This window comes from Staurois parvus, unplaced genomic scaffold (assembly GCF_062004578.1).
Source record: "Staurois parvus isolate SC_StPar_1 unplaced genomic scaffold, SC_StPar_1.0 ptg000562l, whole genome shotgun sequence".
NCBI lineage: Eukaryota > Metazoa > Chordata > Amphibia > Anura > Ranidae > Staurois > Staurois parvus.
The window spans coordinates 5,212,531-5,226,154 of record NW_028318358.1 but is presented as its reverse complement, the minus strand read 5'-3'; the positions used below and the strand labels follow the sequence as shown (position 1 = coordinate 5,226,154).

At 39.9% G+C, this 13,624-nt stretch overlaps 1 protein-coding gene across 1 annotated transcript; it reads right to left on the bottom strand.

The window, feature by feature from the left end:
- Positions 1 to 4,015: 4,015 nt before the first annotated feature.
- On the bottom strand, positions 4,016 to 10,795 carry GPR84 (G protein-coupled receptor 84). Its single transcript, XM_089691351.1, has 2 exons — positions 10,774 to 10,795; positions 4,016 to 6,072 (listed from the first exon to the last, which is right to left on the bottom strand). Exon 2 carries the CDS (start codon positions 6,039 to 6,041, stop codon positions 4,932 to 4,934), a length of 1,110 nt encoding a protein of 369 aa, XP_089547477.1. The 5' UTR covers positions 6,042 to 6,072; positions 10,774 to 10,795; the 3' UTR covers positions 4,016 to 4,931.
- Between the last annotated feature and the right edge of the window lie 2,829 nt (positions 10,796 to 13,624).

Below are 13,624 nucleotides of genomic sequence, written 5' to 3'. Positions count from 1 at the left end.
CTAGGTGACAGGAGCCACATCAGGGCAGAGATTCTGTCAGCTCTGCAGGGGCAGGCTCAGAGGTGGTTAATGCCATGGCAGCTTAAACCAAGAATGGTCATATGCGACAGTAGCACCAACCTTCTCTCCGCCCTCCGACTGGGACACTTGACACATACGTCGCTGATCACCACCATTACTAGTAAAAATAAAATAATGATATTTAAAGGAATTTTAATTTTTTTTTTACTTGCAAAATGACTGGCCCTTTAAAAATGGTACATTGTGGAAAATTTTTTTCATCGATTCATGTCCCTGAGGGCAGTACTTAAGTCCCCATACACCTTTTATGGCCAAAAACTTGCATATAAGCCTTCAAAATAGGAACTTTTGAATTTACAAGTTCGAGTCCCATAGACTTGCATTGAGTTTGAAGTTCACAGTCGAACTTTTGTTAGGTTCGAATGTTCGACCACGAATCAAACACAGGGGTGTTTGGCTCATCACTACTCAACATCAACAAGGTTACCAAACAAACGTCTCTTCTTGATCTCCCTAGTTGCTCAGGAGAAACATACCCTAATGTAAGGAAGATAGCAGGTTAGGTTCCCTAATTTATACCACACAAAACCAAATGAGTAATGTTTGACAATGGTCTACTTTAAAGCAGATGTTAAAGTGGAGCTCCACACAAAAGGGAAAGTTCCACTTTAAGTCTTTGTCCCCCGCTCCTCATTAAGGATTGGCACCTTTGGGGAGCGGGTACCCGAATTTGACATGTACCCGCTCCCACATCCGCTGCGATCGCCTAAGGCAATCGGAAGCGGAAGTTATCCTCCCCTCTCACTCCCCATAGTCTTCTGGGACATGTGAAAAATCCCAGAAGACTACAGGACCATTCACAAAGTGCAGCGCTTTTTGCGCATGCGCAGTGGGCACTCGGCTGTCAAGCCGCAAGCTGTCACAGCCGGGTGTCCACACTGAAGATGCCGACACCAGGGAGAGAAGACAGTCGGTGAAACCAGCCCTGGTGAGGACACCGCTGGACTGAGGACAGGTAAGTGACTAAAGTGACTAAAGTGACCGAGGGACAGGTAAGTGATTAGGTGATTTTAAAAGTCAGCAGCTACAGTTTTTGTAGCTGATGACTTTTTTTTTCAGCTGGAACTTCACTTTAAGGCAGATGTTAAAATGTCATTCAAACCAGGAACAGTCGTGTTCAAAATAATAGCAGTCAGACATCACTAACCTGATCAATCACTGTTTTTGGTAGAAATGATATTTCTACATGGCAAATCATTTACTAGCAGGTGTAGTAGAGTAATAGAAATCCAACAGACCCGACAGTCATGACATGCATGCTGCTGATTCTGTGTAACTGAATCACTAATTGAAAGGGGCATGTTCAAAATAATAGCTGTGTGGAGTTCTATTAGTGAGGTCATTCATTCTTTGAAAAACAGGTGGCAATTATTGCTCTTATTTAAGGAAGGAAGGCAGCAAATGTTGGATATGCTGGTTACAGTGCATTTCTCTCTGAAAGTCTGAGGAAAATGGGTCGTTCCAGACAATGTTCAGAAGAACAGCGTACCTTGATTAAAAAGTTGATTGGAGAGGGGAAAACATATAAAGAAGTGCAGAAAATGATAGGCTGCTCAGCTAAAATGATTGCAAATGCTTTAAAATGGCAACCAAAACCTGCAAGACGTGGAAGAAAGCGAAAAACTACCATTCGAATGGATAGAAGAATAGCCAAAATGGCAAGGACTCAGCCAACAATCAGCTCCGGGAAGATCAAAGAAGGTCTAAAGTTCCCTGTGAGTACTGTTACAATTAGAAGACGCCTATGTGAAGCCAAGCTATCTGCAAGAAGCCCCCGCAAAGTCCCACTGTTGAAAAAAAGACATGTGCTGAAGAGGTTACAATTTGCCAAAGAACACATTGACTGGCCTAAAGAGAAATGGCGCAACATTTTGTGGACTGATGAAAGTAAGATTGTTCTTTTTGGGTCTAGTGGCCGGAGACAGTTTGTCAGACGACCCCCAAACACTGAATTCAAGCCACAGTACACTGTGAAGTTATGGAGTGGCCAGCCCAATCCCCGGATCTTAATCCAATAGAAAACTTGTGGGGTGACATCAAAAATGCCCTTTCTGAGGCAAACCCAAGAAATAGAGAAGGACTGTGGAATGTAGTCCAATCATCCTGGGCTGGAATACCTGTTCACAGGTGCCAGAAGTTGGTTGACTCCATGCAACACAGATGTACAGCAGTTCTCAGAAACAGTGCTTATACAACGAAATATTAATTAAGTGATTCAAAGGAAAGCAAAATCTTCAAACATTTTTCAGTTTATATAGTGTATGAGTTTGTAAAGAAGAATTTTTCAGTTTGTAAAGAAGAATACAAACACTGCTATTTTTTTGAACAGTCTAATATTCACTTTTCTTCAATTTTTGTAGAGGAACACAAATTTGATATATTTTTCTTCATGTTTTGATTTGGAATAGAATGTGTAGTGTTCCCAATGCATTTGTGTGTATGGAAATAAAAGCTATTAGAAGGATTTTGAGCTTTATTCACTTTTTTCAACACACTGCTATTATTTTGAACACAACTGTATGTAGCACTACCCCCTTAGGATTTGCTGAGTTATTTTTGGGCTCCCTGTCACTCTTGATTCCACTCTGAAAGCCCAACCCCTCCTGGGTTATTTTGAACACAACTCTATGTATTCATTAAGGGGATTAAGTTATTTAAGATGGTTAGAACTAAAAAATAAAACACTAAAAATCTTTTTTGTAGACTTCCATCCAACCAGCAGGTGGAACTTGAGGTTCCTTTTAATATGTTTTTGCTATCCCAGTTGCTCCATTGTTGCAAAAAATCTTGTTATAGAGCTCAGCTCAGGTCTAATTTACACAGACAAGTGAATGACTCATCCCCTAAATGACAGCTCTAACATTGTTGTCAGACAACGAGGCCTCAAGGCAGGCAGATTCTGTTATGCTTTCTTTTCAATTTAAACATACTGTATCTGTGAGAAACAAAAATGTAAAAATAAAATTTAGCTGAACTAATACCATTTCCCTTAACAATTAAAATGTATTTTAAAGTGTTACTAAACCTACAACAGTAAAATCAGTCTGTATATGCAGTAAAGCATGCTTGTTATACTCACTGTGGAACTTAAAGGATTAATCCTCTGCATTGCATAAAATGGATGTTTGATTCTGTCTTCTCTGATCCTCTCCTTCTTCCACAGTCCCCATGATAGAAGAGAGCCTCAGGGACACTGCACATGCTCAGTTTGGTGTGTACTGCTAGAGAGTTTTTTCTTTTTCTTGAGAGTGTGCATGTGATCAGCCCAGAGCCAATCAGCGCTGTCCAGAGAGAGGGTCAGGGGTTATGCAGCCTCATAGGAAAATCAGAGAATGAAAACTCCTCATACAAACTTTAACCAGTGCTCAGCTGAACACTGATAGAAGTCTCAAGACTGATAATACTGCTGATGAGAAAAGGTATTTAGCAGTTTATATTTACTAAAATAATTACATTTCAATGTTCTCTGTACTGTGGGAGACCAGATATAGTGAATGCAAGGTCCTGGATTTAGAAAGACTTTAAATAATTTCTCAGCCTGTTTTTTATGTCAGCTATCCACAGGAGAGCATTATTATAAACCAATCAGATATTTCTGCATTGCACAAATAGCTGGTTGATAGGAGGGGAGAGCATACAGGTGCACCTCTATTATCCAATCACAGCCTGGGGTGGTCTTGTGCCAAGCTGTTTTGCTTTTTGATAGAGGTGCTTGGATTTAAAAAATGGTTTAATATAATTCTCAATTTTAATTTTTCTGTCCAGTAAGACCACACACACACACATTTTAACTGTGGATTGAACAGTCTGACTACAGTTTGCTTTGAACGTCATTGCCAATATATAATCTTAATTTCCAAAGAATGTACTAACTGCTATATGATTACATTGCTCTTTGCCCTTGGAGAATGATCACAGTGATCTGAACAGGTGATAAGAATAAAAATCTTTATTACAATATATACATACAGCACTTTTATAACTTATTTTATGTACATAAGTGCACAAAGCAAAATAAAATAAATATAGTGCTTATCTGTGCCCAAAATATATGCCAGCAATAAATAATCAGGCAGACAGTATACATGGCTTTAAGATATTTGAAGTATCAAGTGTACAGCACTCTGGTCATGTGACCTATTCCACTGGCATAGATCACGTGGTCTGCTTATATGCCACTGAAGTCAGCATAGTTTTCAGGGAGAACTACCCTGTCTTGAATTTCCCAAGCCTACCTTCACAACAGCAATTGATACAGAAGAGCATCCGCAATTAAGATTTTCTGAATATGTCCAACTGGTGCTGCTCTTACTGTTCTAGCAAGGGTAGGATTTATCCACTAGTCAAAGCTATTGAATTGAATATTCAGCTTAGTACACCCTTTAACACCCTGTCGTCCATCTAAAACTAGTCTAATAATGGGACCATACGATTTTGCCTTAAATCTGTTCTATCAATGCTCAAAGCTGGCTGCCCAAAACTATGTCATACAGTAAATCACACAAATGAAGCTGGAAACAGTAATGTTTTAGATTGCAAAATCACATTCCTGTATTACATTTTGTCTGCCTGATGTTTAAAATGTGGATTTTTGGGTATAGGTCTACATAAACTTGTAGAGAATACTATTTAAATAACTATACAGCTATTTTTTTAAAATAAACGTAAGACATGCATACTTCATATTTAAAATATCCCTCCTAATACTGGGAGAAAAATGTTTAAGAAATATTTGTTATGCATTGATGTTTGTCCCAAAGTGGGAAAAGAAGTCATGAAATTTGTTCTTCATATTAAGTTGATACAAATGTGGTTTGAAGGGTCCAGTCTTTGAAAAGCTGCTGTATGCCTTACGTTCTTCTGAATTTATTAATAACAAGGAGCAAAACTCTTTTGTAAGCATCACGGAATTGGCGATTCATGGCTGCATAGAGTATGGGGTTGATGCAGCTATTCAACCATGTCAGGTTTGCAGCAATCATGTGTAGCACTTGTGGTGCTTTGTTTTTAGCATCAAAAATGTTAAGCATCATGAATGGAATATAGCTGATAACAAAAAATAGGAAGACAACAAAACACATACGGGTGACCTTTTTGAAATCTGACCCAGTGTCTTTTGGCGGTGGTACAGGTACTGATTTGACATAATCAGTAGAACTTGAGGTGACAGTAGCTTTTGAGGATGGAAGATGTTCCGAGATGATCTCACTAGAAGCTGCAGTGTCCACTCCACTGTCTTCTAGCTCATGAAGCTTGTCGATCATACCTGAGTTCGCTCCAGAAACATTTGATTTTATCTTTTTGGCATTGCCGAGTTTGTACTGGTCAAGAGCCTTGGCAGCAGATTTTACTTTACGATGAATCAGATAGTAAAATACTCCAACACATCCTAGGCCCACCACAAAGTAAAATCCCATCAATATGGTGGTGTAAGGCCTGCCTTTTATACGATGAAAGCTGCAGGTGCAGACCTTGGGGACTAAGACGAAGACTGGCCAAAGGGGGGCAAAACTTGCAAACCCGATCACCCATGTGCACAGCAGTATAAGAGTTGTGCCCAGTCTGCAGAATATTCGATCAAAGAGTTTGTTGTTGGTAATCAGGATGTAACGACTGACAGCAATAAGACACAAGTTCAGAATGGATACTGAATTGGATACAAACAACAACATTCCAAAGACCCTGCAGAAGTTGGCTCCACTTCTCCAGTAAAGGTGGAGGTATGAATCGACTGAAAAAGGCTGCAGAAAGGAGCAGTACAAGATGTCAGCCAAAGTCAGATTGATGATGAGTAGGTTGAAACGAGTTTGTAGCTTTTTGTCTAGTGCAAATGCAATTACTGTCAGCACATTGCCAACTGTCCCCACCAAAGACACAATAATACCCCATGTCACAGCAAAGTAACGATACTCCACAATGGATGGATGGTAGCAGGAAAAATTTGAATCAGAGTCATTCATGGTGACAATTTTCTTTCAATCAAAGGTTTGCCTGAATAATAAAAAGAAAAAGAGACAATTTAATAGGATAATAACCCTAATATTCAGAACACTTTCACAATTATTTGGCAAAAACGAACTTGCTTAAATAATAAGTCACTACTATTGTTTTAGGTTGTTTCACATGTTACTATCCTGCTATTCAAGTTTTCTGTGGTCTTACCAAGTGTCTATTCAATTTAGTAGTTTAGGATTACAATTCTCATTACCTATTTTACATTAATAACTAGGGATTCTGCTAGAAGCCTGCCCAAATGATTAACACTATGCAAGCTTAGAGTATTTTGCTGAGGTTTCTCTACACAATAGTGAGACTCACTAACCATGACCACTCAGCTGTCAGCTGGTGCTTATCAAACACACCACCTCCTAAAAGGAGTGTTGATTTAGGGAAGCTAAAGTGATTGTAAAGCTTTTTTTAAATTAAAATCATAAACATAATATACTTTCCTGCTCTCTACAGAGATATTGCATAGCGTTGCCCCAAACCTCTGCTTCTTGGGTCACCCAACCAGCACTCTGGGCTCCTTCACTTCTTAGTGTGCCACCATAGGATGCTGCTTCCCATGGAGGCACACTTGCAGACTCGCGCCTGAGCCTGGCTGTGTGCATCTATTGACACAGCATGGCTCAGCACTACCACCTGCTCTCTGCTCACAAGATTTGATTGACAGCAGCAGAAGCCAATGGCTCCCACTGCTTACCCTTTGAGCAGCAAGAGAGGAGAGAGCTGCTGTAGAAAGGCCCAGCGCTGAATTGAGATCAGGCTCAGGTATACAGGGGGGTGCAGGAGCAATACAAACATAGGGACATTTTTTTATCTTAATCCAGGGAATGTATTAGGGTAAAAAATGTCCAGCCTTTTAGAACCACTTAAACAGTTATTGCTGATTTCCATTATAAGCGAGTCTTTTGACTCTGGTTCACAAAAAAATATGAATCACCTCTGCTAGAATGAAGTCTAATATTAATATTGTGTTGACTAGGGATGGGGTCCAGTTTCACTGTTATCAAAGGTTTGCAGCAAATCCCCTGTCGCAAACTTTCAGATTAAAACTTTGGGATAAATAAGGTACAACCTTTAATGCAGTGCATAGTGTTTTCAGCTGAGTCACAAAAGCCTCTTCACTTTAAAAGAGTGGACTCGTGACAGCCGTATTTTGAAGCTGACAATTCTGTATAGGGAGAAATGCTGTGCTTTACTGGGCATTTTTTATTTTAAAGGAAACGTTCACCTTTCTGAACATGTTAAAGTTACACCCATATTTAGAGTGTAACATGTTCAGCATCAGACTCCTCTCCCCTGATTCCCCCCCCCCCCCTCCTTGTGGCAGCAAGCCAAGAATCTTCTCCCCGTACTGGCTGCTACAATTCAAATAGAGCGCAGCTGTGCGGGGCTCTTCCTACGCGGCCACGTCATTGATTCACAATGACGCGGCTGTCAGCTTGTAGTTCTCAATGAACTACTACAGCATTGATTCTACCTGTCAGTACAAAACTGCCTTCTCGTATGAGATACGAGCAGACAGCTTAACCTGACAGGTCTGCAGGAGACCTGCATAGCACCAGCAATCTACTGATCGCTAACCTGACAGGTCTGCAGGACACCTGCATGGCACCAGCAATCTACTGATCGCTAGTGCAATGTTTTCCAGGATCCAAAACCAAAAAATAGTAAATGCACATTTTTTTTTACATGCAAAAAAAATGTGCATTTATTATTTTTGTTAAAAGGTGAACTTATCCTTCAACATTGGCACAAGTCCTCCATAGCAATACCCAGCTTTCCATGCCAAGCTTAACTAGAGCTTGATTTCTAGCCATACAAATGGCCAGGCTTTAATAACAAGAGTCACAAAACTGTTCATGAACTGAACCCAGGCACATTTGTTCATTCCCACTTTCTAACTTTCATACATAAAAACCATCGCACACTGAGAAAGAAAAACATAAAAAAGATGCTGTTTTTTTTTATGTTCCTAACAAACTGATACAACTGATGTGGTGTTCCCATGAACCTTAAAAGCTGGTCATTTTTTTCCGTGCTATATAAATGAATAACAAACCTTTCTTATATCTCTCCTAAATGCAGCTAGCAGCTGTAAAACTAGTAGATGTTCTAGATAGTGGTATAACTAGCCTTAACCAGTTAAGCACTTTTCTTGTTCTGATGATGTAACGCAATATAGAAAGCATTAGTCATTAAAATGTTTGTAACAATCATTCGTCATAGGAGACTGTCTAAAATTATCTAAAACTAAGGTAACACCTCTTGGATTCCATAAGGACTGAAGCTGTATTCAATAATATTTCATACATTTAGATGACTCAGACTTGTCCATAGACTCCTTTCTGGACACGGCCATTACATAGTGAACACACATCCTGTTCACCAAACACTATTAGCTGCCAGGTCCCAACAACCCACTGTGTTCCCTCATACTGCCTGTTCACAGAGTAGTGCTTTAACAATCTGCAGATTTTATTGAAGGACATCCTGAGTGTTATAGCAGGTACTAACATGTTAATGTATCCTTATATCACATTAATACTTTGCAGCCACTAATAGTGCTCAACTGTTTATTCTGAAATTGTCATTTTCCAATGCAGCTTTGACCGTAGGTAGTGGAGTTCTTAATATATCAGCACTTACAGACAAATATTGTATACTGCTGAGGACTTTAGATAATATGAAAGGCAGTGCATATGTCATAGCAAACATATTGACTAGTCTGTCATTTCCCCTAAAATTCCTAAAATGAAAGCCCATATCTATTAAGTTGTTGTACCACAAATTACTAAAGTGATAACTATTAACACAGCAGGCTCTCCAATGTTTTGGTCCAGCAGCATTAAGCACTGGACCTCCGGAAGGTTTTACCCCCTTCATGACAATGGTATTTTTTGCTCTGCGCTACTTTATCATTGACTCATAGTGAGACTTTGATAGTGTGGCGGGCAATCTGGCACTAACAGACCATAGGAGGTACACTTACTAACTAACTGACACTGACATCAATAATGACACTAATACAGTAATCAGATATAATACTGTACACTGTCGCTGTACTAATGATACTGGCTGAGAAGGGTTAACATCAAGGGCCAATAAAGGAGTTAACCATGTGCCTAACAAGTGTAATGTGTGCAATTTCTGCTGATTTTACTAAGAGATGTAGGGATGTGGTTGTTTTTTCTCCCTGCTTTTCAGGGAGAAGAAACAGCCAGATCACTGCTCTGTGTACAGAGTCCTGTGTGATTGTTATGGAGTTACTATATCTTGTACCACTGAAGAATCATGGAAGTACCTTATCACTCTTTTATCTGCAACTAATTACTATCTACAGTGGCTGTATGCTCTGTAGATTTCCTCCTCAGAATGTACACTGCAATAATTCAAAAAATACAGCTAGAGTAGTTAGTGTGCGGTTTGCTTGCATCATTGTGGCCACATCTAGATAAACCCAAGAAGTGATTGCTGCACACTTAGTTCCCTCCCTTGTGTGGAAGTAAAAATACTCCACATTCTATAGAAGACTTAAATGCCATTTATTTGGGGCACACCTACACAGAATATGATTAAAACCATAAAATACTAATTCTATGCAAATGCGTTAGACAATTTGCACTGAATTAAAGAATTCACTGATTAGCAAGTTTTTAGGAAAATAAAATGGTTGTAAGTTGTTTATTAGATATTGTTTCATATTTTCACACACATTTAGTACATATTATCAGCTTTGTTACCACCTCCTGAATTTACTAGTGAACAACTTTATCACCTTTATTCACATCTGGTGTTTTGTGATCTCAGGCAGAATTGCTGCGATTCTACCTGCAACCCAAAATCACACTGCAATCATGGCAAAACACACAACACGCATGTTCAGGTGCCATTCGTTTTCAATGGCACCTAAACACTGTGGTTCTGCTGCGATTGTCACGTGATAAATCATGCTGCAATCGCAGCAAACCATATCGCGGGAAGCTTGTCGTCCAAAAAGGAGCAAGAGCTTCTTTTGGTTGACAAGCTTTGTGCGATGCAACTTGACAAGATTGCAATGTAATTTATCAGTGGCTATTGGTGGCTAGTTTGCTGTATACAACTGTCAGGCTATATAAAAATTTGTATTCACAGGAATTTTCCTGTAATTAAAACATACATCAAACATAGCTCAGCAAGTCTCAATGATACAATGCAGATGGTAGTCCTGAGGATACGTCTGACCTGCTTTACTTTTTGAGAATGACAGAAAAAAGAAGGAAATGAAGGACTGTATAATAATAAAACTGTAGAATAAAAAAACTAATATTTCATAGCCCTAAATTTATGTCAAAGTAGGTAATTATCCATGATGTGACTTGGAAACTCCAAAACTGGAAATGATCAACAAACGCTACTAACTAGTTAAAACACTTAATAAAATGCACAATAACCAATTATAACATAACAAAAGATAATAACTACTGTACATAACACTCTAAAAAGAATACTACAATGCACTATAAATATCAACCCTGATAGCAGTAAGTACTTTTCAGAAGTACTGAGAAACTTTAACAAAATAAAAAATCCCATAAAACCTTTCAGAATAATCTAGAAGATCCAGTAGGATGAATAGAAACGTCTAAACGGCCTTTATATAAATAGGTTAGAATAGGTGTAGGCAGCATTAATATGCAGAGTACTCACCAGTGGCAGATTCAGGCTCTGATGATCTGAGACTAGGATTTTATAGAATGCGAGCCTTTATATATGCTCTGCCTTTCCTCAAAAGCCCCACCTTGCTCAATAATTTCCCATAACTTCCTTATGTCAGTTCTCGTTTTAACTTGTACTTTTTCTGTACTGACTACAGGATGAGTCTGCTACTCATCCTTACTCTTTTGACCTGCTCTGTGTGATTGTTTTCATCACACAAAGGTAGAAATCGGTTTTATTTTCTAGGCTAGCTAAAAATGTATTTTATAAAAGTATGTTTTCATTCCACACACTGCTGTACATTTAAAGTGAGTTTAAAGGCTCATTTTCTTTTAAGAAAAAATTACAAACATGTCCATACTTACCTGCTGTGTGTAGTGGTTTTGCAAAGAGCAGCCCGGATGCTCCTCTTCACAGGTCCCCCACCGGTGCTTCTGAACCCTCCGGTCAGGTGCCCCCACAGCAAGCAGCTTGCTATGGGGGCACCCGCTGCTCCGTGTGTCCATTAACACATGGAGCAGGGGCTCGGCCATGCCCTCTCTCTTTTCCTGTTGGCTCACTGGCTGTGATTGAGAGCAGTGGGAGCCAATGGCCCCTGCTTCTATCTAAGCCAACGAGGAGAGGAAGTCCTGGAATAGCTGAGAATCAATAGGGGAAGTTCCGCTTTAAGTACTTTTTCCCTCCTCAAGTATGCAATTTTTTTAGCTTAGTTTTGATAGGTACCTACTCCCAATTCCGGCTCAGTTCACCGTGGAAGTTCAGCCCCCTCCTTCCCCCCGCAGTCTTCTGGTACACTTCACAGATCCCAGAAGACTGCCTGATCATTTGGCTCGGGCATTCACAATGAGCACCCAGCCAAGAAGCCGCAAGCTGTCACAACTGGGTGCCCACAGTTGAGATGCCAGTGCCAAGGATGGAAGAGTGAGAGAAGGGACGGCTTGGGAGAGTACCTCTCTGGATCCTGGGAAAGGTGAGTGTGTATTTATTAAAAAGTCAGCAGGTACAGTTTTTGTAGCTGCTGTCTTTTAATAAACACAAAAATGACTGGAGATTCTCTTTTAAGAATAATTCCAGGCATGGCTATATATATATATAGTTACATTGGTCTAGCTTGGGCTAATGCAATTATTTATATACTGTACCTGACCGATGTCCATGGAAGATGGAAATCACTGAAGTAGACACTGTTAATCAGTGCTTCCAGGTCCTGTTCTGAGCAGCTGGCCTGATACATTGTGAACACAGAAGGTTGGTAGCTTGGCATGGGTGCCATTCAGAGAAGGCTTTGCTCTCTGATTGGACGAGGTGGAGGATGTGACTTGACGTCCTACACCTCGCCATGTCACTCTCTGCCATGTCCAATCAGAGAGTGCTTTGCATTCATTCAGAAAAAAAAAATCATTCTCTAAATGGTATCAGTGCTGAATGGCAGACCTCCTCTGTTCAGTAAGCAGGAGTGCAGACACTCAGCATGGAACCTAGAAGCTAGTAGGGATTGCTGGAGTAGCGGCGTCTACATCAGTAATCTCCAGCTTTCAGGTTCATCAGCCAGGTATGGTATATACATAGTTACATTGGTCCAAGCTGGGCCAATGTAACTATGTACAATAAAGCCATGCCTAGAAATATTCTTTAACAAGAAGCATCTAGGATTTGCACAATTGCTACTTTCAAGTATCCTTTAACCACTTGCCAACCACGCTATAGCTGAATTACGGCTACAGTGTGGTCGGCCAGTTCTAAGAGGCTTGCATATCAGTGCAGCCCCACAAGTGCCCATAAGTGCCGCCTATCATTGACAGTCAGTGCCCAGAAGTGTTGCAAGTCAATGCCCATCAGTGCTGCCAATCTGTGCCCATCAGTGCTGCCAGTCAGTGCAAATCTCCCCAGTGGCGCCACAGACAACAATAGACATACTGGGGATTATTTACTAAAGCTTGAGAGTGCAAAATCAGGCTCACTTCTGCATATAAACCAATCAGCTTCCAGGTTTTATTGCCAACACATAAATGAACACGCTGAGGTTAGAAGCTGATTAGTTTCTTTGCAGAAGTTAGTCTAATTTTGCACTCTCCAGCTTTAGTAAATAGGGGCAACTGCATAATAGAGGAACTACACTTTAATTTGTCCAGAACTAAAAAATATATCTAGAGTAATTTTTTTGTGTATATTCCCCTAAGACCTGCTACAGTGTTACTAAACCCAGGACCCTGCAATCACTATATCTGGTCTCCAGCAGTAAACAGAACATGGAAATGCAATTACTTTAGTAAATATAAAGTGCTAAATACCTTTTCTCCTCTGCAGTTAGAGCAGTCTTGTGATTTCTATCACTGTGCAGCTGAGCACATGTTAAAGCTTGTAGGAGCAGTTTTCATTCTGCTGTAAGAGGATGCAGGACCCCTGACCTCTGTCTGGACAGTGCTGATTGGTCCTGTGCTGATCACATGCACTCTCCCAAGAAAATAAAAAAAAAACCTCTCTAGCAATACACACCAAACTGAGCATGTGCAGAGTGACTCCACAAGATATGTCTTATCAGGAGATAAGAGGGGGACACTGGAAGAAGGGGAGGATCAGAGAAGTCAGGATCAAACAGCAATTTTACACAATGTTGAGGATTAACCCCTTTGGTCCTACACTGACTATAACAAGCATGCTTTACTGTATAAACATACTGATTTTACTGTTGTGGGTTTAGTAAATTTGCTTGAGTTTGTTCTGTAAAGCATTAATTTGTCATGACTGCCAATGATTATATCAGAACATCAGAAGCGTAATAGTAAAAGAGCTGATAAAATTCTGACAATATTTTTAGCACTATACAGTGTTTATCATAATG